The sequence below is a fragment of the Felis catus genome, chromosome B1, assembly GCF_018350175.1.
Source record: "Felis catus isolate Fca126 chromosome B1, F.catus_Fca126_mat1.0, whole genome shotgun sequence".
Classification (NCBI taxonomy): domain Eukaryota; kingdom Metazoa; phylum Chordata; class Mammalia; order Carnivora; family Felidae; genus Felis; species Felis catus.
In genome coordinates, this window is record NC_058371.1 from 187290203 (window position 1) to 187314665 (window position 24463).

Below are 24463 nucleotides of genomic sequence, written 5' to 3' on the forward strand. Positions count from 1 at the left end.
ATCCTGGAAAGGAGACTATTTTTCGGAACTTTTTTGAAATTCCTAATGATTGTAATATGCAAGTTAGGAAAATTTGGTGACTTTGAAAATGAGCATATTTTGGGGTACCTGGGTGGCTCAGTTGGTTAAGTGTCCAGCTTAGGCTCAGGTCATGATCCCATGGTTTGCGAGTTCAAGCCCTGTGTTGGGCTCTGTGATGACGGCTCAGAGCCTGGAGCCTGATTCAGATTCTGTGCTTCCCTCTCTCTCTGCTCCTCCCCTGCTCATGCTCTGTCTCTCAAAAATAAATAACCATTAACAAAATATTAAAAAAGAAAATAAAAGAAAACAGGTATATTTTAATATGGCCATGTTCTTAAAACTGTGCTTGTCAACATGGTATCCTTTATGTGAAAACATTGACAACCACCATTTGCAGAATGAATGAGCAGAAAATAATGTTTCAAGTAAGTTTTTAGATGCAGATTAATGTATTCTTAAACGTTAAGTTTCAAGCTACTTGAGAACTAGTGGCTCTTATGTGATAGAGTCAGTTACACAAAAAGGTTCCGCTCCGTCAGCACACTGTCAGCTTGGAGCCCGATGGGGTGTTTGGACTCATGAACTGTGAGATCTTGACCTGAGCCAAAATGAAGAAACAGATGCTTAACCGACCGAGCCACCCAGGCACCCCTCATGTTTACTTTCTAGTAGTGTTGCCCTGTGTGGTTTTCCAAAGTACACAGCACACAGCTGTGTGGAAACACTGGACTGAACAAAGTCTAATGCATTTCTTGATGTAGGACCTCCCAGATTCATTAATAATGTTCAAAGGTAAATACCATCCCTAGTTCTTCTACATCATTTAAACCAAGGAACTTTTTTTTCCCCCTTTTTAGTACACTGCTTATTAATATCTTGCATTTTGGTGATAAGTTTTGGAACTTGGAACTACAGTCCCAGTACCGTACGAGCTTTATATGATAGGATGTAGTTACTAAAGGAAGAAAAACAGTTACATGTATTTAAATGAGACTCAGGTCAAGGGACCACTTGATAATGAGGTAACATTTTAGTGTTGCTCTCTGCACTTCAGACCATAGTTTTCTTAAGAGCTGTCTTGCTACTTGATGGTCTCTCTGGGCCACAGCCTACTTCTGGTGGTAAATTTTCCCAGTGGTGGGAGAAGCTGTCTGGATTCTGGCTCTGTGGTAGTAGTGCTGCTTTCCATTTTGATGATAATCACAGGTTGGCTGCTACATGATGAGAAATCATTCATGGAAGTGGGAATGGTTTGAGTCCTGGGAATAAATGGCATATCTTCTGGAATGTGGACATGGAGAAATATTTTGCCAATATATAATGCCTGTTTATTCCCACGCTGCCCTGTTTGTTCCCACGTTGCCTGTTTATTCCCACACTGCCTGTTTATTCCCACGCTGCCTGTTTATTCCCTCACTGCCCTGTTTATTCCCACACTGCCTGTTTATTCCCACGCTGCCTGTTTATTCCCACGCTGCCTGTTTATTCCCTCACTGCCCTGTTTGTTCCCACGCTGCCTGTTTATTCCCACGCTGCCTGTTTATTCCCTCACTGCCCTGTTTATTCCCACGCTGCCCTGTTTATTCCCACGCTGCCTGTTTATTCCCTCACTGCCCTGTTTATTCCCACGCTGCCCTGTTTATTCCCACGCTGCCTGTTTATTCCCTCACTGCCCTGTTTATTCCCACGCTGCCCTGTTTATTCCCACGCTGCCTGTTTATTCCCATGCTGCCTGTTTATTCCCTCACTGCCCTGTTTGTTCCCACGCTGCCTGTTTATTCCCACGCTGCCTATTTATTCCCTCACTGCCCTGTTTGTTCCCACGCTGCCTGTTTATTCCCATGCTGCCCTGTTTATTCCTACGTTGCCTGTTTATTCCCGTGCTGCCCTGTTTATTCCCATGCTGCCCTGTTTATTCACATGCTGTCCTGGTTTCGCCTGAAGGAGCTTTGTGCGCTTCTCAACTCGTGAGGAGTCACATGGTGCCCAGAGGTGTGCGTTCCCCCACTGCGTGCAGTGAACTGTCTCCACTTTGGTGTGCTGTCCGGTAGATGCATCTTGTTGAGGGCAGGAAGTGCATAGGGTTTCATGAGTTACTTATTAACCTGAGGCCCTTTCTTTATTTTTGAAATGGGATGATATTTGCCCTCTTTAACTTGCAGTGTTTGTGTGCACAAGTGAGAAAATAGAGGCGAAACTGTTTTGCGGATTCATTGAAAGCTATGTTATACTTTCATAAAGTTAGGAAATTTAACATTCTTATCTCTGAAGCTGAGAAGTAGGTTCTTTTAAAAAAAAAAAAATCACCAGAGTGCTTTAATTACTTAACTGTCACTTTCACTGGTGACATTAGAGGTAAAGGGTGAATTAACTTTGGAAACAAATGATGGCAAATTATTAAGTATAAATAGGGGAAACAGAAGAAAAATATTTAGGATTGAATAATTGAGGTATAAATGTACTATCATCACCTGTGGTCGTGACAGGCATCCTATCAGATTCTCTGGAAAGTTAAAGTATAGGCCATAGCTGTCACCATTTATTAGAACAGTAAAAAGAAATCATGATGTTTAAGGGCTTCGTTTTATGTTAATTACCATGAAATTATTCTAAGGTATCCTGAAATGCATATGGCTTAGTTGGACAAATAATTAAATTGATTTTTTGCATTATAACCAAAAAGTTACTCTGTTATGAATAATTCATAAGGGAAATATTGTGAGGCAATTGCTTTTTAACCTATGATTGAGTCTAGGCAGCTCAGGCTGGTGCTCTGTGATCTTAAGGTGGGTGCTGAAAGCTTCCCAGCCGTCAGATCCAAATGGTGTATTTAGTGGACTCTTTTTTGTTTTAATATTTGTTTTATTTTTGAGAAACAGAGAGAGCACATAAGGGGCAGAGAGAGGGAGACACAGGATCCCAAGCAGTCTCTGTGCTATGAGCACAGAGCCTGATGCAGGCCTGGAACTCACGAACTGTGAGATCATGACCTGAAATGAAGTCGGATGCTTAACTGACTGAGTCACCCAGGCGCCCTTTTGGTGGGGTTTTTTAAAAACAGCTTAAGGTTGTCTGTCAGGCAATTTAAGTGTCTGTTCCGTATTTACACTAGTGATGTCTCTTATGAAAACATATGTGCATTTCAGAAGAGGAGAATGTATAAAGATCAGATTTGGTTATGCATAATAGTCCTTTTACTGCTCTGGTTTTAAATTGTAATTAATTATATATTTAAAATTATATATATGTATGTATATATACCTAAAATTTTTAATTTTTTAGTGTGCTCTAGTTTAAAGAAATTTTTTTAATGTTTATTTATTTTTGAAGGAAAGAGAGACAGAGCATGGGCGGGGGAGGGGCAGAGAGAGAGGGAGACACAGAATCTGAAATGGGCTTCAGGCTCTGGGCGGTCAGCAGTGAACCTGATGTGGGACTTGAACTCACAAACCATGAGATCATGACCTGAGCTGAAGTTGGTCGCTTAACGGACTGAGCCACCCAAGGCGCCCCAGTGAGCTAGTTTTAAATGTCTGAGCAAGGCATGCACCCTAATGCTAGTTTACTACAAAGTTCATTTGGCACATTTTTATGGCCAGATCTTTAAAAATGTAAAGTTCTTTCACTTCCTTATCTTAAAATATAATCACTTATGTATTAACCATTTTGTTTTGTTTTCAGTATTACTAATGTTTTTTCCTTGATTTTTGTCAGACTTTACTGTTAAGCTTTTCAGAGATGGCTACCCTGGCTTTGTTACATTGTTTCTGAAACTTGAGTGTATATCTCAATCCCCTGAAGGTTTGTGAAATAGAGCAGTGGCCCTGCCCCCTCAGTTTCTGATTCAGTCTGTCAATGAGGAGGTCTGAAAATTTGCATTTCTACACTGTGCCCAGTGTCCTGTCTTTGGCACAAGCTTTGAGAAGCACTATAGTATCTTCCTTTTCTATCCCTGTCTTGCTTTAAAAAAAAAAAAAAAAAAATGTGTACTTTAGTCTTAACTTCCTAAAAACTTTTCAGAAACTTTTTTTTTTTTTGGAAAATTCTAAAAGTGTAGGAGAGAGAATGTTATCATTAATACCCGTGTTTTACCTTCCACCGGGCTTCAGCATTTTTCGGTTTTGACCAGTTTTGTTTCATCTATCCACTTCTTTTGTCCCCACTCCCCCACTCTTTCTTTTCCTTTATCTTTTTCTTCTTTCTTTCTTGTTTTCCTTCTTCAGTGCTGGAACATTGAATAGCAAATTCTAGATGTCCTACCTCATCCATAATTTTCCTGAAATAAAAGGAACTTTAAAATAGAACTATGAGGGGCTCCTGGGTGGCTTATTGGTTAAACGCTCAGCTGTTGATTTTGGCTCAGGTCATGCTCTCACAGTTCGTAAGATCGAGCCGGGAGTTGGGCTCCATGTGGACAGTGTGGAGCCTGCTTGGGATTCTCTCTCCCCCTTTCTCTCTGCCCCCCTCCACCTGCACTCACATGCACTCACTCTCTCCCTTTCTCTCTCTCTGTGTCTGTCTCTGTCTCTGTCTTTGTCTCTGTCTCTCAAAATAAATAAACATTACAAAAGATAAAATAGAACCGTGATACTGTTATGTGTTACCCAAATGAGCTCTGAGACCTTAACACCATCAAATATCTAGTCCTTGTTCAATTTTCCCTAATTATGGTTTTTAAAAATGTGCATCTTGTGTGTGGTTACCTTAAGGAATTCGTTCACTTAATTTTGCAGTTGGTTATGTGGGATTTTCTAGACATAGGTCACCAGTGAATACAGTTGGTTTATCTGTTCCTATTTAAATTGTATCCTTTTTTAAGTTTTTTCCCTTTCTGGTTGTCTGTTAGTGAGAACCTCCAGAACAATGTTGATTAATATTGATGATGAGGAGTCTTCATGGGAATAGTCTAATGTATCCTTATGAAGTGTGATATTTGTTTGCTTCTGTTAAGTGCCTAGGGGCAATACCAAGGTAAGGGGCTCGCTTTGAAATTAGTTCTCAGCTTGAGGTTTTTTAGACCTCAGGAATAATGTGATGCCTGACCTTAGTCCTGTGTGATCAGCTGTGTTTACGAATTGCCAGGGAAGAGATTTTTCACCTCCTACTTTGTGCCAAGGTCAAGACAGTTTCAATTTTGCTCGCTGGTTCTCCCTGACCCTGGAGGTGTCCCCTTTATGTTATCAGCTTAATGCAGTGATCTCCTTGTAGGCCTGCCTGGAAATCAAAACATAAGCCACGGCCATCAGAGTTCAACCTCAGAGCTTCTTGGATTCCTGCTGCTGTTTTGCTGTGGGCCTCTGGAACAGTCTTTATTGTCTGACTGGTCAGTGGTGCCTTTCTTTTTTTCCTGTCGACGAGTTTTCGCTCAGCAGTTTTCACTGTTAGCAGGGGAATCTTCCTGAGTACCTAGTTCTCCATGCTCCCCGAATGGGAGATGCACAGAGGTTTGTGTAATCAGAAAAAACCAAAATGAGCTTCCCTCGGGAGAATTGAAGGACTCTGAGGAGTTAGGCTCTTCCGTTTGTTGTGAAGGTATGGCTGAGGGGGCCGCCGATCGAGGTCCACGTCTCGAGTAGTGTTCCTCATAAAAGCAGCTTTGCTGACCTGGAGGGAGCGTTCTCCCTTTGTGTTGATTATTGTGGTATGGTCTTCACCGCCTCGCCTAGAAACATACCATTTTTTCCCGTGTGATAGAAGCTGTGCATTGATGCATAGTTTTTACTTGTGTATCTTTTTCTTATACGTCTATATTTCCCACTCTTTACTTGCTTTCTTTATTTATTTTTTATTTTTTTTTAATGTTTATTCATTTTTGAGACAGGAAGAGACAGAGCATGAACGGGGGAGGGGCAGAGAGAGAGGGAGACACAGAATCGGAAACAGGCTCCAGGCTCCGAGCTGTCAGCACAGAGCCTGACGTGGGGCTCGAACTCACGGACCGCGAGATCATGACCTGAGCCGAAGTCGGTCGCCCAACCGACTGAGCCACCCAGGCGCCCCTGCTTTCTTAATTTAAAAGAATAATCCTTTTTATTTTGCTAAACTACCTCAAATCTGTTTTGTAAGGAAACAGAGTAAATGGGACATTTATTCCACATAACATTATTCTCAGCCTCCCCCCTCCCCCACTTCTCACCTGTTTCCCCGGATCCCCCATAGTCATCGTCCTCCTCTTCATTATCTTCTTCGCTCCTTTACCACAATAAAATCAGATCTTTAATCTTTGCCACAGGCGCTGATGATTATCACAGTGAGACTCTCACTGAATATTGACTGCTTTACTAAGCAAACTGAGAAGCCTGCAGTGGGATCCCGAGGCACTCAGGCACTCAGGACACCTAAGCTAGTTAAGAGGGACATAAATACACCTTTAAAACTTGGCTTTCACAGTGGAGTAATCCCTTTGTTAAAAGTATGCAGGGCAGGGGCGCCTGGGTGGCTCAGTCGGTTGGGCGCCCGACTTCGACTTCGGCTCAGGTCGTGATCTCGTGGTCCGTGAGTTCGAGCCCTGCGTCTGGCTCTGTGCTGACAGCTCGGAGCCTGGAGCCTGTTTCGGATTCTGTGTCTCCCTCTCTCTGACCCTCCCCCGTTCATGCTCTGTCTCTCTCTGTCTCAAAAATAAATTTTAAAAAATGTTAAAAAAAAAAAAAAAGCATGCAGGGCAGTAACACAGTTTGAGATAGGTGTGATCTCAGTATTATACGTAATGTGTAACTAGGAGGAAATCATGAGGACTTCTTGAACTTAGTAATAATACCAGCTGCTGCCCTTATTCCTGTTATTACCTAGTCACGTTTGGAAGGCACGTCATCCCTTTACAACCTGTCCCCAAACAACTGCCCAGCTTGCTGCCCCGTCCCACACATGAGTCTGTAATTCTTGATTTTCTGGTTATTAGGTTTAACGGGTACCCCCTGCTTCCTTGTGCTTGGAAATGCAAACTGGGGTGGGGAGGGCTACATCCCTTGGCTTTTCTCAGAAATGACGTGAGTTGCTTATTGAAGATAACTTTTGTTTTCTTAATTTCCTACGGCATGAACCCTTCTGAGCCTTCTCATAGAATTCTTGGTCTCATTTTACAAGTGAGAAAACTGAGTGTTGGGCAGGCTCAATAACTGACTCGTGGGCATTTAACTGGCAGGTGACAGACTTGAAGTCTCAACCCAGGAGTGTGTAACTCGAAGGCACATAAATGCTCTGTCTTCATTGTCCTACTATCCTCCTACATTACAATTAAATACCAAGTTTAGTTATGTATCATCTCGTGTGTTTCCTATGCTAACGCGTCAGACATTCATGAAATTTACAGGTGATTTGATCTGATTCTGATCAGAATTCCAAACACCTATATTGAGAACATGAAATATTCTTATGACAATTGACATTTGATGCTTTCTTTGTTATTAATGTGGCATTTCCATTTCTTTACCCTTTTTATCTTTGATAACGCGCGTTCACACGTGTTTTTATTTGAGCTTCAGCCATTCACTGTGACAGGTGGGAGAGCAGGTGTGTGATTCCTTCTGACCCTTTTGTGGCTGGAGTGGCCTTTAGGAAATGAGGTCAAGGAGAGATCCGGTGCTTTTTAACGCTCGTGGCAGTTGCCAGACTGTCTTGGTGTGTCAGATTTTAGGAATACTTTTTTAATCCAATCTGATTTTTCACGCACTGTTACCCTTTTTGTGTCCTTCTTTTGCCACTGTGACGGATTCAGAACTGCTTCCGTAACCAAGCTACAGAAGTTTACAGCATTTTATGATCACCTGCTCTGGGGAGTATTTTGGCAACAAATCCCTTTCCTGAGTTCTTAGCCATTTGGAATGAAGTAATGAGAAAGATAGCTTATTCTCAGCTAAAGCAATCATTCTTGCTAGCTATGTACCTTCTTAAAGATACTTCTTTTCTTTACAGTTATTAGAACACACTAAATTCCATTACTGGCATTATCTGGTGGCCATAGCAGTAAGTAGCTTTTTGATCATGCAATGGTTAAAGTTTCTCAGTGGAGATGATGTATCTGTCAGGTCTCCTGTTGGATCTTCGTAAAGTCTATGTGTTTAAAACTTAAAAAAAAAAGTATAAGACAAGTTGAATTGTAATGGTGCTAATCTATGAATACTCCATATTTATTTCTGTAGTACCTTAGAGTCTGTGTTTTCTTACATATTATCTTTTAGGTGTTTGCAGCCAGTGGGAATTTTTTGATAGCCATAGAGCATCTTTTAAAATCCACAGTAGGTAAGAATAAGAGACACAAACCTAGCCAATTTATTCAGGCTACTCTGAATTCCTGTTAGAAATTGGCAGTTACTATACCAATTGTCTGTATAAATAGCTGATTGACATGTTCAGTAATTGGCATTTCGGAGTCATTGTCCTTTTTTTTTTTCTTTAAAGTTTATTTTATTTATTTTGAGAGGAGGAAGGGCAGGGAGAGAGAGAGAATCCCAAGCAGGCTCTGTGCTGTCAGTGTGGAGTCTGGCACAGGACTCGATCTCATGAACCATGAGATTGTCAATGACCTGAGCCGAAATCAAGAGTTGGACGCTTAACTGGCTGAGCCACCGAGGCACCCCCGCCCCCCACTGCCTTCTTTGTAGCTCCAGAAACAAGAGCTTCTGTTAGAATAAAATCCACCCCCCTCACCTGTTTGTTATTAGGAATATATAGACTATATACTAGGATGCTAATGTTCCATGAATTGTATAAAATGAATAGGCTCTGGGTCGCATTGGGGTTGATTATAGGCCTAGGCCTTTCTGGTTCTCAGTTGATCTTGTTAATGTGTTGGGTTTGGAGGGAAATGCTCTTTGGGAATGTCTGAGTCCATTAAAATAGAGTGTTTGGATTAAATTCCCTTCTCTTCATTATATATCACTCTGGTAGTTTTGCAGTTATCACAACTTAGTCACTTTTAAAACATGCGTTTACTTGTTCTGCATTTTCCTCAGAGATTACAAGCCCCCTAATAGACCTTGTATGTTTCTCTTACTGCTGTGTCTCCATTGCTCTGGACAGTGTCTGGCTCACCTTGGTTCTCAATAAATATTTAGTCAGTGAGTAAATGGAACTGTGTAGCTATTGGCTTTTATACCAAGAGTTCCACTAGTGAATAAGGGTATAAATATAAGTAAGACATTGTGTTGTCTCTGCCCTTAAGATGTTTACATTGGAAAGAAAATAAGGAAAGAGTTGCGATATAGTATGTTAGAGGCATTAAGAAGCCCATAAACTATTTTTAATTGGATGAGGTAGCAGTGCTTTAGAGAGTAGAGAGAGACAGTTTTGCTGGATGCATTGTCCTATTTACAGATGAACATAGACTTAAGTTATTTTTAGGGGCGCCTGGGTGGCTCAGTCGGTTAAGCATCTGACTTCGGCTCAGGTCGTGATCTTGCGGCTCGTGATTTTGAGCCCTACGTCAGGCTCTGTGCCGACAGTTCAGAGCCTGGAGCCTGCTTCGGATTCCACGTCTCCCTCTCTTTCTGCGCCCCCCCCCCCTTTGTACTCTCTCTCTCTCTCTCTCTCAAAAATAAATAAATATTAGAAAAACGTTTAACTGGCTGCCATCCAGGCTGCCCTGAACATAGACTTTAAAGGGGCAAAGGGGCGCCTGGGTGGCGCAGTCGGTTAAGTGTCTGACTTCAGCCAGGTCACAATCTCGCGGTCCGTGAGTTCGAGCCCCGTGTCGGGCTCTGGGCTGATGGCTCAGAGCCTGGAGCCTGTTTCCGATTCTGTGTCTCCCTCTCTCTGCCCCTCCCCCGTTCATGCTCTCTCTCTGTCCCAAAAATAAATAAATGTTGAAAAAAAAAATTTAAAAAGGCACTCCTCTTTTTAAGTTAAATTAAATTAAATTTTTGTTTTTTGTTGGGGTGTAATTGACGTGAAACATTGTATTATTTTTAGGTGTACAACACAATGATTCAGTATTTGTATATATTGTGAGTCGATCGCCAAAATAAGTGTGGTTCATATCCATCATTGCACAGTTACAAAATTTTTTTTTCTTGTCATGAGAAGGATCTCCTCTTTTAGCAACTTTCACATATGCAACAAGTATTTTTAACTACAGCCCCCACGCTGCGTCCCGTGACTTATTTGTAACCGGAAGTTTGTACCTTTTGGCTTCCTTCACCTATTTCGCCCATCCCTACTCCCTCCTCTGGCAACTCCCTGTCTGTCTTCTTGGCAGTTTTAAGGTTCCACATAGAAGTGAGATTCTATGGTATTTGTGTTCCTGTGTCTGACCTGTTTCACTTAGCATAATACCTCGACTTAAGTTCCAACCACGTTGTCACAAATGGCAAGATATCCTTCTTTTTTACGGCTGTGTAAAATTCCAGAGAGTGTGTGTGCGCGTGCACATGTGTGTGGACACCACGTTCTCTTTATCGTTCGTCCACCGATGTACATTTGACTTGCTTCCATGTCTCGGCTACTGTAAATAATGTTACAGTGAATGTAGGGGCGCGAGAACCTTATGAGTTAGCATTTTCATTTTCTTCAGGTAAAGTGGAGTTGCTAGACCCTATTTTTAATTCTTCAAGAGACCTCCATACTGCTTTCTAGAAGTAAGTGGCTGTGCCAATTTACGTTCCCACCAGCAGCGCACAAGGCTTCCCTCGTCTCCACATCCTCGTCAGCTGTCCCTGTGATAGCCATTTTCACGGGTGTGAGGTGACATCTCATCGTGGCTTTGATTAGCATTTCCTGGATGACGAGTGATGTTGAGCACCGTTACATGTACCTGTTGGTCAGTCTGTATGTCTTCTTTGGAAAAATGTCTATTCAGATCCTCTTCCGAATTTTTAATCAGATTTTTTTTTTTTTTTTTTTTTGCTATTGAGTTATTTGAGTTCTTACATAGTTTTGCATATAAATACACCCTTCCTCTTTAACACTCCTAGAGCTATCTTGAAAGAGGGGCCTATGCTGGAATTGAAATGTTAAACAAATAATGGAGCGATAAAATACAATAATGAGGACAGCTGACCAGGCATGGTTTTAGGAGCCTTGTATTTATCATAGGAACTTAATCTTCACAACATTCAGAAAAGACAGGATTGTTATTATCTGCCTTTTACAATTAAAGGAAGGCATAAGAGGGTAAGTGTCCAGCTCAGCTAGAGGTCAGGACTTGAAGTCCTACTCTTCATCCCTGTACTCACTCACTTGCCTCAGCCATCGTGTTCTAGTGCTGGGATCCAGTGCATTTCCACAGGCTTGTCTTCTTTGTGAAGTGAACTGTGGGTGGGATGGACTGAACATTTTCTAGTCCCACCTCAGTCTCATAATTGTACATCTTGGGAAGAGTATCGGATGCAGAGCAGGGTTGAACAGCTCATCTGGGATCTTCTGGGATGATGAAAAGACATTTGCTGAAATAGCCTTCACTTTCTCGCTTGGCTTTGGGGCTTAAGGCCTTTGCTGTTTGTTTCTTGATTAGAGGCCCAGCCAGCTTGTAAATCCTGTGATCCTACCTCTGGAATGTTTTTGTAGTTGTTTCTGCCATAGATCTCCCTCTCAGGAACATTCTGCTTGATAGCAAACCCCCTCGACACCAGTATGTCTCATTAGCCCGGGCTATTCAATGCATTTCTCTGACATGGGACATACAAGTCAGTGTCGACCATAGTTAATGGACATTTTTGGTGGCATTGCCTGACAGATGCTTACATCTGTAAGTCATGGACTGAACTTAATAAAAGGAATTCAATAAATAAAACAAGTGGTGGAAAAGTACCTCTTAGGATCCATGTATTTCATGGCACTGGATCGTAAAGCATTCATTGAACTGGGAGGAACCGAAGAGGTTCATTCGAGGTCATGGCATGTGCAAAGACCCATCCAGTGGCTTGGCATATGCGGGGAACTCATGATAGCTGGACATTCCTAGGGTTTTGGACATGACAGGATACTAAAGAGGGAGCCGTGTGTATTTCTTACTAATAATACTGAGTTAACATACAAAAAGAGGTCTTTATAAATGTTTTTCCAAAGAGTTGAGATCTTTTTGTTCTGGGAATCGTGTGATATCTTTCCCTTCTCCTTGATTAACTTAACTGCCTTTTTCCCCCCTTATGAAAATGAGTACCACATGTCATTCTTTACCAATGAGTTGGTAGTTATTCAAGTATACTGTTTTGAGCTAAATGTGTTTTTTTTAAGAGAGAGAGCACGAGAGGCAGAATGTGAGCAGGGGAAGGGGGAGAGAGAGAGAGAGAGAGAGAGAGAGAGAGAATGAGAGAGAGAGAGACAGAAACACAGAATCTGAAGCAGTCTCTGGGCTCCGAGCTGTCAGCACAGAGCCTGACCCGGGGCTTGAACCCTGAGCCGTGAGATCATGAGCTGAAGTCGGATGCTTTAACTGACTGAGCCACCCAGGCGCCCCTGAGCTAAATGTTACCCGCTGGTCATAACTGAATGTGCTGTTCATATCTGAAAATGCTTCAGTCAGAAAAAATAAGTGCCTGTTGGGTTTTCAGGTGAACATTTAGACAGAAGGCCAATCTTGGTGTCTCATTGTGATTTTGATTATGTAAAACAGCCCGTATTGGTTTTAAAGGTCTTCCTCTTCTCTCCTGCACACCTGCTAGCTAGGTGATGTGATGGTTGACATTGCAAGCAACATCATGTTGGCTGACGAGCGTGTTCTGTGGCTGGCACAGAGGGAAGCTAAGGCCTGCAGTCGAATTGTTCAGTGTCTACAGCGCATTGCTACGTACCGATTAGCAAACGGAGCTCACGTTTATTCAACAGTAAGTGTAACATTGTCCTAGAATTCTAAGAAAAGAAATTCATTGAAAGCAACTTGAACTTATAAAAGATAGTTTTGTTTTTTTTCCTCATGATGTGGGTATTTTCTGTTCCTGCTGATTATTACAGAATTTCCAGTTCTCTAACATTTTAAAAGCTCATTTCACTTTTGAGTAATCTGTTTTCTTGGTAATTAGAAAATACTTTCTTAATTTGCAGTTTGAATGGTTATCGCCATTTAATTTGAAAGACAAATAAGCACACTGTAGGATTACTGTAACTGTCACATGCACCTCCCAGCTGATACTCTGTTCTGGGCCCTGAAGGAGGTTCTGAGAAAGTGTCTGATTGTTTGCCCAGGTTCCAATTTCAAAAGAACTGGGAAGCGCCTGGGTGGCTCAGTCGGTTAAACGTCTCACTTCAGCTCAGGTCATGATCTCACTGTTTGTGAGTTCAAGCCCCACGTCGGGCTCTGGGCTGACAGCTCAGAGCCTGGAATCTGCTTTGGATTCTGTCTCTCTCTCTGTGTGCCCCTCCCCTGCTCACACTCTGTCTGTCTGTCTGTCTGTCTCTCTCTCTCAAAAAATAAATAAACACTACTAAAAAAAAAAAAATTGAAACAGAAAAAGAGAGAGCAAGGAGGCCCTCTAACCTTTGTGCACTGTTGACATTTCCAGTAAGTCTCACTCTTGGAATAATGAGTATTTATATTTAATAATCACTCATCATATTAAATTTTATTTGTGCTAAATTGAGCAGCTCTAAATTTCTTGGTGTACTGCTGACTTTTTCTACAACTGTGGTAAATATGATAAATACTCTGTCATTCCCTTACTACTCATACTCTGATCTCTGGTCCACGGTTGTCATTTCCTAATGATTTTAAGTCGGTTCATAGAATACTCTCTACTTCCTCCTAGGATTTTATACAGTTCAGGGTTACTGTTTTTCCAGAGGTTGATGGGATCTTTTTGATGTTACTGTGTTTTATTGCTCCTTTTGCTCAATTAAGTTTAGGATTACTTTCTTGAATAGTAAATAAAATGGTGGGCCTACCATGGCTACTGACCTGACAACATACTTCAGGGTAATTTCTCTCTCAGACACATGACCTTACTGGAAACTGGCTCGCCGTATTTAAAAAAAAATTTTTTTTTAAATATTTATTTATTTTTGAGAGAGACAGAGACAGAATGCAAGTGGGTTAGGGGCAGAAAGAGAGGAAGACACAGAATCCCAAGCAGGCTCCGGGCTCCAAGCTGTCAGCACAGAGCTTGACGTGGGGCTCTAACTCACAGGCCATGAGATCATGACCTGAGCTGAAGTCAGATGCTCAACCGACTGAGCCACCCAGGTGCCCCACACCATTTTCGATGACCACATTTGGTCTTCCCTGGTCATTTAGATCTATTTTAAATTCCTTGCCTGAGCCTTACTAAGCTCAAAGAACTTCTTCTTTTCTCTAAACTTCATTGGTTCTTTGGAGAACTCAAGGATACAATAAATGTGCATAGTGCATTTGCCCTCCTTTTATTTTATTTTATTTTATTTTATTTTATTTTATTTTATTTTATTTTATTTTATTTTATTTTATTTTACTTTACTTTACTTTACTTTACTTTACTTTACTTTACTTTACTTTACTTTACTTTACTTTACTTTACTTTACTTTACTTTATTTTATTTTATTTTATTTTATTTTATTTTATTTTATTTTTTAGTTTTACATTAATGCTTTTTATTTATTTTTGAGAGAGAGATACAGAGCACAAGTGGAGGAAGGGCAGAGAGAGAGAGGGAGACACAGAATTCGAAGCAGGCTCCAGGCTCTGAGCTGAGCTGTCAGCATAGAGCTGATGTGGGGCTTGAACTCATGAACCGTGAGATCATGACCTGAGCTGAAGTTGGACGCTCAACCACCTGAGCACCTCCCCCCCCCCCCCCCCCCCCCCCCCCCCCCCAGGCGGCCTGTCCTCCATTTCAAAGGGTAGGAAAGGTTCCCGGAAATTGTGCATCTACTTATCAAATGATACAGCTTACAGGGCACCTCAAAAATGGCTGTTTTCTTCCTTTCAACTGAGGTTTCACATATTTGTCTTAATTATTTGTGTCTTTGGTCAATAAAAAAATGGAACATACTTTGTTAACAAACACAGTTGGGGGCACCTGGGTGGCTCAGTCGATTAAACATCCAACTTTTGATCTAAGCTCAGGTCATGATGTCACGGTTTGTGGGTTCAAGCCCCACGTTGGGCTCTACGCTGACATTGCGGAGCCTGCTTGGGATTCTGTGCCTCACTCTGCCCCTCCCCTGCTCTCTCTCTCTCAAAAATAAATAAGCTTAAAAAAATGCAATCGAATTTAGTAAGAGTTTTCACAATGTGACATCTGGGTTGCAAAAGCTAATGCAAAAATTTGTCAGTCTTGAATATTTGAGGGAGCACCAATTCTTTTCTTCCATACATATCGTGCTTGGCACATTCTACTTTGCCTTTTATATTTTTTAATTTGCATTTTATCTTCCTGATAGATTTTACACACCTTGCACATAAGTTTTATGCTTAAAAAAAATTGCAAAAGAGGACTTTGTCCATACATAGGACTTAAAATGGGACCTTGCCTTTTTTTTTTAAGTTTCTTTTTTTTTTTTTAATTTTTTTTTTTTTTAACGTTTATTTATTTTTGAGACAGAGAGAGACAGAGCATGAACAGGGGAGGGGCAGAGAGAGAGGGAGATACAGAATCTGAAACAGGCTCCAGGCTCCGAGCTGTCAGCACAGAGCCCGACGCGGGGCTCGAACTCACGGACCATGAGATCATGACCTGAGCCAAAGTCGGACGCTTAACTGACCAAGCCACCCAGGTGCCCCTTAAGTTTCTTTTTAAGTAATCTCTGCACTCAACTTGGGGTTCAGACTCATGATCTCAAGATCAAGAGTCACATGCTCTACCGGCGGAGCCAGCCAGGCGCCTTAGAACAAGGCAGCTTTTGAAAGTGTATTTCCCAAACCCCAGCACTCCTCTTGTGTTACTAAGCAAGTCCACTGATTTCTCTAGCTGATTTTTTTATAAGATACACTTTTCTTTAAAGTTTATTTATTTATTATTTTATTTTATTTTTTAAACATTGTTTTTAATGTTTATTTTTGAGAGAGACAGAGTGTGAGCAGGGGCGGGACAGAGAGAGAGGGAGACACAGAATCCGAAGCAGGCTTCAGGCTCCGAGCTGTCAGCACAGAGCCTGACATGGGGCTCAAACCCATGAACTGCAGTGCAAGATCATGACCTGAGCCGAAGTCAGACACTTAACCAACTGAGCCACCCAGGTGTCCTTATTTTATTTATTATTTTAATTCTTTTCTTTAAAAGTTTATTTATTTTGAGACAGTGAGCACGAGCAGGGGAGGGGCAGAGAAAGAGGAAGAGAGAGAATCCCAAGCAGGCTTCCACACTGTCAGTGCAGAGCCCGCTGTGGGGCTCCATCCCACGAAGCATGTTCCTCAGTTGGTATTTTTCTAGATTAGGATATCCTTTTGTTTCCAGCATCTTTTTTTATGTGCCAGTTACCTACACAGTGTCTTTGTTACGTAAGAACTTGAGCTTTTTGCCTCTAGCTTATGTACAGTGTTTTGTGTTTGAAGACTCTTTGAAAGTGCTTTTCCCTCATGCTGTAAATCTTTCATAACTCCTCTTTGACTTTTGAAGTATTCACCCAATATTGCTCTGGAAGCTTATGTCATCAAGGCTGCTGGCTTCACTGGGATGACATGTACCGTGTTCCAGAAGGTAGCAGCCTCTGACCGGACAGGCCTCTCTGAGTATGGGAGGCGGGATCCAGATGGAAACCTGGATAAGCAACTGAGCTTTAAGTGCAATGTGTCAAATACGTTTTCAAGTCTGGCCCTAAAGGTATGTTACATTCTATAAGCATTTAAGACTCTTTATTGTTAGATTAGAATACTCAAAATGGTTTGCTTTGAAGAATCACCTAATTAGAAGTTATTTTGGGGGTGGGGTAGGTATTGGTATTGTTTTTTGCTGTTGTTTTGAAAGAAATTCAGACCAGGAAGGGACATGTAATGCCTCTCATGGGCCTAGACACTTTTGCCCTTTGGACCCCGTCTCCATACAAAAATATCAAAATTATATTTTATGACTGCACTGGTAAAAAGATGAATATATTAATACATATTAGAACATTTTCTTTGACCTGAAAGTTCATTTTTATGCTCCTGATTTTAAAGACATGAGAACATTTCGTAGACCTCCTGAAAGTATTGTGTGTCCTTGGCTCTGTGCCTCTTGGACCTAATGGAAAAGCCAGCCTTGAGATTGGGCATTTAATCAGGCAAGCTGTATATCAAGAGTTTTGGCAAAGAAGTGCAAACATGTGATCTGTCTTCAGAAAATGTGTGTTTTATTGCAGCAAGCAAAATGAAAAGCATTTTTATTGAGTTTTAAAATTTGGGGTTTAGATGTGTTTCATTAAGACTACATTGAAGCAAATAGTGGAGGTCCAAGTCTAACACCCTAATGAAACCACATTTTTTTCATTTACCTTTGAATGGCCACGTGTAGCTGTGTTGTGTGTGGATTTTAATGACACAGGACTTTGTTTCTGGCTTGTCCCTGAATTATATCACAAACAATATTCCATTCACTTTAATGACTGCATAGTAATTGATCAAATAGGTGTTAGGTGTCCTGGTACATTGTGGGCACTCAGTAAATATTGAATGAATGAATGAATATGGGCACTCAGTAAATAATGAATGAATGCGTGAATACAGGCCCTCAGCAAATATTGAATGAATGAATGAATGAATGAATGAATGAATGAATGAATATGGGCGCTCAGTAAATATTGAAGGAATGAATATGGGCACTCAGCAAATATTGAATGAATGAATGAATGAATGAATATGGGCACTCAGCAAATATTGAATGAATGAATGAATGAATGAATGAATGAATGAATGAATGAATGAATGAATATGGGCACTCAGTAAATAATGAATGAATGAATATGGGCACTCAGCAAATATTGAATGAATGAATGAATGAATGAATGAGTGAATATGGGCACTCAGTAAATATTGAATGAAAGAAAGAAAAGAAGAGAAAACAAAGAAAAGAAGAAAAAAGAAAGAAAATTAATGTATTTTGTTACACCTTGCTATTGGTGACCTCCATAAGGAGAGCCAGCTTGCTGAATTTAGAAGCAGTCCAACTTCCCCCACTTCCCAGGACAATCTCAACCAGGCCAGAATGTCTAATGATAATATATTTACTTGATATAATATACTCAGAGGAAAATTCACAAGATTTATTTGTTACTCTTGGTTCTGTGAGGGTACTCAGTGCACCCAGCATTGCTTCTGCAGACCTGTTCCTTTCCTTGTTGTGTTTTTCATTGGTAAAACATACCACAGAAGGCAGAGAAACAGCATCGCACACACACCCGAGAGAGAAAGGCATGTGCCTTTGAGGAGCACTTAAAATTGATGAACCCTTCTATCTTAGATGATCAGAGCTGGTAGAAAGGGATTACAAATGATGAAACCCTACATTTCATCAATTTCACAAGCTACCCCTCTGGGTAAGGAGAGTTTCTACCTGCCAAAGTCGAAAGCTTTAAATGAACACACTCAGATTTGTCAATTTCATACTATTCTATCCTTTTAAGATCATCTGTGGCCAGAAACCAAGGACACATTGCACTATTATTCATGCTTCTTTGGTGGACATGATTAAACCGAGTGAAAAGGGAGTCTGTCCTTCGTGACACAAAATTAGTTAAAAATTGTAACGTCAACAGAGCAAAATGCTTTAGACTTTAACAGGAAACTAACTTTACATTTGTAACTTTACACTAGGGCGGTTTTTACTCTTTACGTATGTCTATTTTTTTTTTTTTAAACCTTGCACATACGAACTAGATACCATGTATATACCTTTGAATGGGAGAATATGCTAACATACAAAGTTAAACCTATAACAAGGAAGTTTTCCGTTAGCAATAGGAGCTTCTTGAATTGCTTTTTATGTATTTCTTCAATCGCTGTCCTTCTGTCTTTACTACCATCACAGCCTGGTTTGGACTTCTAGATTACCCAAACCATTGTGGCTTCCTCTTTAGTCTTTGGGTCAACAGGCTGAATTATATCACAAACAATATTCCATTCACTTTAATGGCTGCATAGTAATTGATCAAATAGGTGTTAGGTGTCCTGGTACATTGTGGGCATTCAGTAAATATTGAATGAATGAATGAACGAATGAATGAATATGGGCACTCAGCAAATGTTGAATGAATGAATGAATATGGGCACTCAGTAAATAATGAATGAATGAGATTACCCAAACCGTTGTGGCTTCCTCTTTAGTCTTTGGGTCAACAGGCTCTTAAAAATCCATCCTCCTTATATAGATTGTCTCCCTAGGGCTGGCATTCAGCCAGCATGTAGCAATTCAACCATGACAGTAAAGTACTGAAATACTTTCCTACCCTCTACCAGAGAGCTGTCGTGCCTGAGCGGCTCCTCAGCCCTGCTGGGCCTTCTGGGAACACCTCCTAGTCTGTCCACCCTTTAGTAACAAGTTCCAGGGCCGCAGAGCAGAGGGTCTCCAGGAGTGTTCCTGTTTGCAGAGGCTGTTCAAGTTGTCCGTGTCCGTGTCATTTCACACGGTTAATGTTGTTACTAGCATTATCCCTGGATCTACCCAACATGGAAATTGACCTCGCGTATCCTCTGATAAATACTCTTCATGTCTCTCTGGAGGCTGGCTGCCAGGGAGCTTCATCCTCTGGCATTTATCTGCCCTCCTGCCCCATCTTTCTTCCTGCCTCCTTTCTTCTGTCCACTAACAACCAACCCCCCCATGGTTCCTCTCCCAGCCTATTAGGCCAGTCTCATGCTAATTCTTCTGCTAGGATTCCTGGCTCCTCCCCTTCCCCTTCTCAGCAATTTGGTTGTGCGTGCAGAAATATGGCCTTCAAGAAATCTTCCCTAATACCGTCCTGTCTGTCCTCTCCCACCCTTATCTCCTTTATTTCTCCTCCGTACTTTGTCGCACTCTGCGCATCTCTTTGTCATTGCATGTTACACACAGGGGCCAAATGGTTTTCTCACCTCCTACACGGGAGGCTGAAGCTTGCTTGAGGGCAGAGTGCTTGAGTCACCAGTGAGCACCAATGCGGGCCGGCCAGGTGGAGACTGAATTAGCTGTCCTTGGACTCTTACAGCATCACATCTGTTCTTTTTTCTTAACCAAATGCTTCCTTCTCCTGTCGGTGCCATAACAGATTATATTAGCTCACCCAACAGTATCTGTTTTTCGATAATCTTCTAAGAGCTTTTAGAAATTGCTGGTGTTTTGAATTCAGTTGTAATGTAGTCTGGAAGAATTGGTTCTTTAAACTTTGCTTGACTGGAATTTAGAAATCAGTTTTTCTTGCACATCCCATATTTCCCTCGTCTGAGACCCCAACTGAAGTTCTCTAACTTTCCACACCAGTGTTGTATGTCTTCGGGCCCCCTGCCCTCCTTTCTGCCCCCTTTCCCACCCCACCCTCTCTCCCACTTCTGCCTGGTGAAAGCCTTGCTACTCTGTTTCTAAGACTCCATGCAAATTGTATCTTCCTTCTCTTCCTGAGAATTCATCACCGCCTGTTTGTTCCATAGTGCTTCGTCTGTTCTCCAGAATAATTCAAAGCTGATACTATGGTGAGCTGAGTTAGACTGAGAAGCCATGGGATATGGTGACAAAGAATTTGGTCTCTGCAGCCAGACATTGTCTTTCTGCTCCCTAACTTAACAGCTGTGCAAACTTGAGCAAGCACCTTCACCTCTCTGAATGTCAGTTCCTCATTTGTTACATAGGCGTCAGGAAACCGTAGCTAAGTCAAAGGGTTACTTGGAGGATTAAGGAGGCAAATATGTAGACATTTACAGTAGTGTCCAGCACAGAATAAGCCCTTAATAAATGTTAGTTCTCATTATTGTTTTATTGTTGTTATCTCTCCCCTGTTCGATTATCAATATTTGAGTTAGTGTCCGTGGCTTATTCATTGTTTATCTGCAGATCCTGCACAGTGCCCAATACAGAGTAACAAAATATCCAATAAATACTGTTGAATAAAATTTAACAGCCAAAGCTTAATTAGCAACGAAAGTCAGTTAATAAAAACTTCATTCTGAAGTCAAACGTAATTCCTGTTAATCTTTAGCAGTGAGATAATCAAAGTGGTATGCAGTTAATAACTAATTATTCACAAAAAATTGGAGTGTATCATATCTATCTTTAAAATCAAGGGAGTAGATAGTTAAGACAGTATGAATCAATTCGTATTTTCTTGTTTGAAGGCAGGTGGTGCCTCTCTGACTTATTCAAATTTGTGTTAGAATTCCGCAGAATTGAACAAAGTTAGGATCTCAGAAAATTTTAACTTGCTAATTACACAGTGGCAGACGTTCAGGTTGTTTCATAAGGAAAGATGTTAAGATCCAATGGAAGTATTGGAGTTGACATCCTTTATGATACTTAACGTTCTTCTTGACTTAATATCTTGTAAATAGGGAAATATACATGAATTTTGCCAATACAATAGTAAGAGCTCTGTGATAACATTAATTTTATGTGTGTTCATATTTGGTCGATTTTTAGTATTGAAATTAATACTAAAAGTGAATTGTGGAAGTCAAAATATGATGAGGTTCTAGATTATTGCTGGGAAGTCAGTTACTTGAAGACATTTTCTGTTTCCCCAGACTCCAGATAACCATTCGCCACACTGCTGTAGTAAGAGTAATAAAAATACCACCCACAGTGATGTGGCCTCTCATGCTTGTCATGGTCATGATCCCATGCGGTCCTTACAACCGTTTGTTAGAAAGATCATTAGCTGCCTGTGACAGATGAGACCCAGAGAGTATAAACAAAATTGTGCAGTGTTAAGTGGCCACTAAGTGGTAAGGCTGGGACCCGTATCCTGGTTTCTTATTTCAGATCCTATGTTCTTTTCCCCAGGGTTGGCATATGATCCGCAGTAATAAAAATTAGACGCCAACAACATATACGGTATTTCCCAAAGGGTTGTAAGAGAGGTTTTTCTAATTTATTAGCTCTAATTGCCCATGTGTATATCTTTCTATTGCTGCAGTCCATACATTTAAAAATGAACAGAGGGTTAAATGGAATGACAGCGGCAAAAGGTAAAAATCATGGTAAATGTAACAAATGAGTGTTTCTCAGTGATTGTTTTCATTAGATTTACAGCTTTGCCATAATAAGTGATCACTTCTTTTAAGGAAATTAAATATACAAATATTATATTCTTCCTATAAAAATCCAGACATTCTGATACAGCTTTTCGGGCACCCCTAACCGTCCCCTCTCCATCCCAGGTCACCTGTAATAATATTTAACAATATTCCTTATTGGACTTTAAAGGATATTTCAGAAGCTACAGTATATACAGCCTTGAATATGTAGCTTTCATCTGTCAACGATCTGTTCTTACTCCTCTGAGTTTTTATTATTTGTTGTTGTTTGGATGGTTTTGCAAGTTTAAACTTGGATAGAAAACATTTTCTCACTGCTAGAAATTATAGATGTCATTTCCTTTTTTTCAGCTCTTTCAGAAAATGTCAGTATGTCTTCTTTTTAAAATTAATTTGATATACCATAAGTAATGCTTACCCAGAGACCTGTGCTTTTTGAGTTATTTTGTGTTCACAACAAAACTATATTATTGAATTTTATAGTTCTCAAGTTTTAATAAATGTCCAGTATGTAACGCTTTATCAGGAATTTGACCTTTTAACTAATCGATCTGTTGATGTATTTCCCTTTTTTCTGCACACCTATTTAAGATAAAGTTACATACATAGTAGAAATTTACTAGATTAGCGAGTGAATTTATAAGAAACTTTGTTTCTCTATCAGGTTATATTTTTTTTTTTTAATTTTTTTTTTCAACTTTTTTTTAAATTTATTTTTGGGACAGAGAGAGACAGAGCATGAACGGGTGAGGGGCAGAGAGAGAGGGAGACACAGAATCGGAAACAGGCTCCAGGCTCGGAGCCATCAGCCCAGAGTCCGACGCGGGGCTCGAACTCACGGACCGCGAGATCGTGACCTGGCTGAAGTCGGACGCTTAACCGACTGCGCCACCCAGGCGCCCCTATCAGGTTATATTTTTAAGTGAGAACAGTAGAAACCTTTTTGTGTATTTTTCTTAGGCAAAATATTTCTTTTTTTTTTAATGTTTGTTTATTTTTGAGAGAGAGAGGACAGCGCATGAGCAGGGGAGGAACAGAGAGAGGGAGACACAGAATCTGAAACAGGCTCTAGGCTGTCAGCACAGAGCCCGACGCGGGGCCTGAACTCATGAACTGTGAGATCATGACCTGAGCCTAAGTCGGCCGCTTAACCGACTGTGCCACCCGGGTGCCCCTATTAGAGTATTTCTACCAAATACCTTCCATTCAAAAGAAATATTCAAACTTCCAGTATTCAAACTTTTCAAAATACTTTATTCAACAGACATTTGTGTGTGTCCAGTGTGCTCCAAGATTGTTCTAAGCACAGCAGTTAAAAACTAATTTTTTTTCCTTTTTTTTTTTTTCTTCAACGTTTTTATTTTATTTTTGAGACAGAGAGAGACAGAGCATGAACGGGGGAGGGGCAGAGAGAGAGGGAGACGCAGAATCGGAAACAGGCTCCAGGCTCTGAGCCATCAGCCCAGAGCCCGACGCGGGGCTCGAACTCACTGACCGCGAGATCGTGACCTGGCTGAAGTCAGACGCTTAACCGACTGCGCCACCCAGGCGCCCCTTAAAAACTAATTTTAATCACTTGCTTATTTAAATAGATCCTTTTTTAAAAATACAATCATGCCACGCAGACTTTCGTTAGTTTTACAAACGATGGGTTACTTTTACCAATACAAGTGCCAGGAACTATTATTAGTGTAGAGGGTCCAGAAACATAAGGGAGATTATCTGTACTCAAAAATCCTGCTACTCTCGTTAAAGGGGCAGACAGTGAGTTACACTGTGAAAAGTGCACATATTAGCAATGAGATGTGTGTGCAGAATCCCGCATGAGGCCACAAGAGGGAGCAGCTAACTGGAAAAGCAGTCTGATAGGGAGCCATGTAATTAATCATCCAAAAAAGCCCCGTTTTAAGGATGTCTTTCTCCTGGCTGTCAACCGCTCTTAACCCTGACCCATCTTTGATCTTGCTAGAAATCAGATTTGCCCAGTTCAAGAGTTGGCCAGACAAAAGAATGGTAGAGCATTTCAGCAAGGGGTCCTGGCACGTACAGCACACACAGTGGCATGAAACACATATGAAATCTTGAAGATCGAAAAATTCAAGGTGGAGATCTAGGGGATTTTAGAAGATGAATTTGAGATGTAGATTTTAGCCAAATTATATGATGTACTTACAATTAAAATAACAAGGTCAGATGGATATATATTTTTTAATTTTTAATGTTATTTATTTTTGAGAGAGTGTGAGCGGGGGAGAAACAGAGAGAGAGGGCTCGAAGTCGTGAACCATGAGATCATGACCCGAGCCGAGGCCAACAGGTAACCAACTGAGCCACCCAGGCTCCCCTGAGATGTATTTCTTTTTCTCTTTTTTAAATTTTTTTTTAATGTTTATTTATTATTT

At 40.9% G+C, this 24463-nt stretch overlaps 1 protein-coding gene across 3 annotated transcripts in view; it reads left to right on the forward strand.

The window, feature by feature from the left end:
• ADGRA3 (adhesion G protein-coupled receptor A3) overlaps positions 1 to 24463 on the forward strand; it is a 136245-nt gene that overhangs the window by 83704 nt on the left and 28078 nt on the right. For 2 of the 3 annotated variants that reach the window (XM_023253254.2, XM_045056542.1), the window contains exons 11-12: positions 12618 to 12779; positions 16483 to 16686. In XM_023253254.2, coding sequence (XP_023109022.1) covers positions 12618 to 12779; positions 16483 to 16686 — 366 coding nt within the window. The remainder of the gene's footprint in view (positions 1 to 12617; positions 12780 to 16482; positions 16687 to 24463) is intronic. The other variant, XM_045056541.1, reaches the window with a different exon arrangement.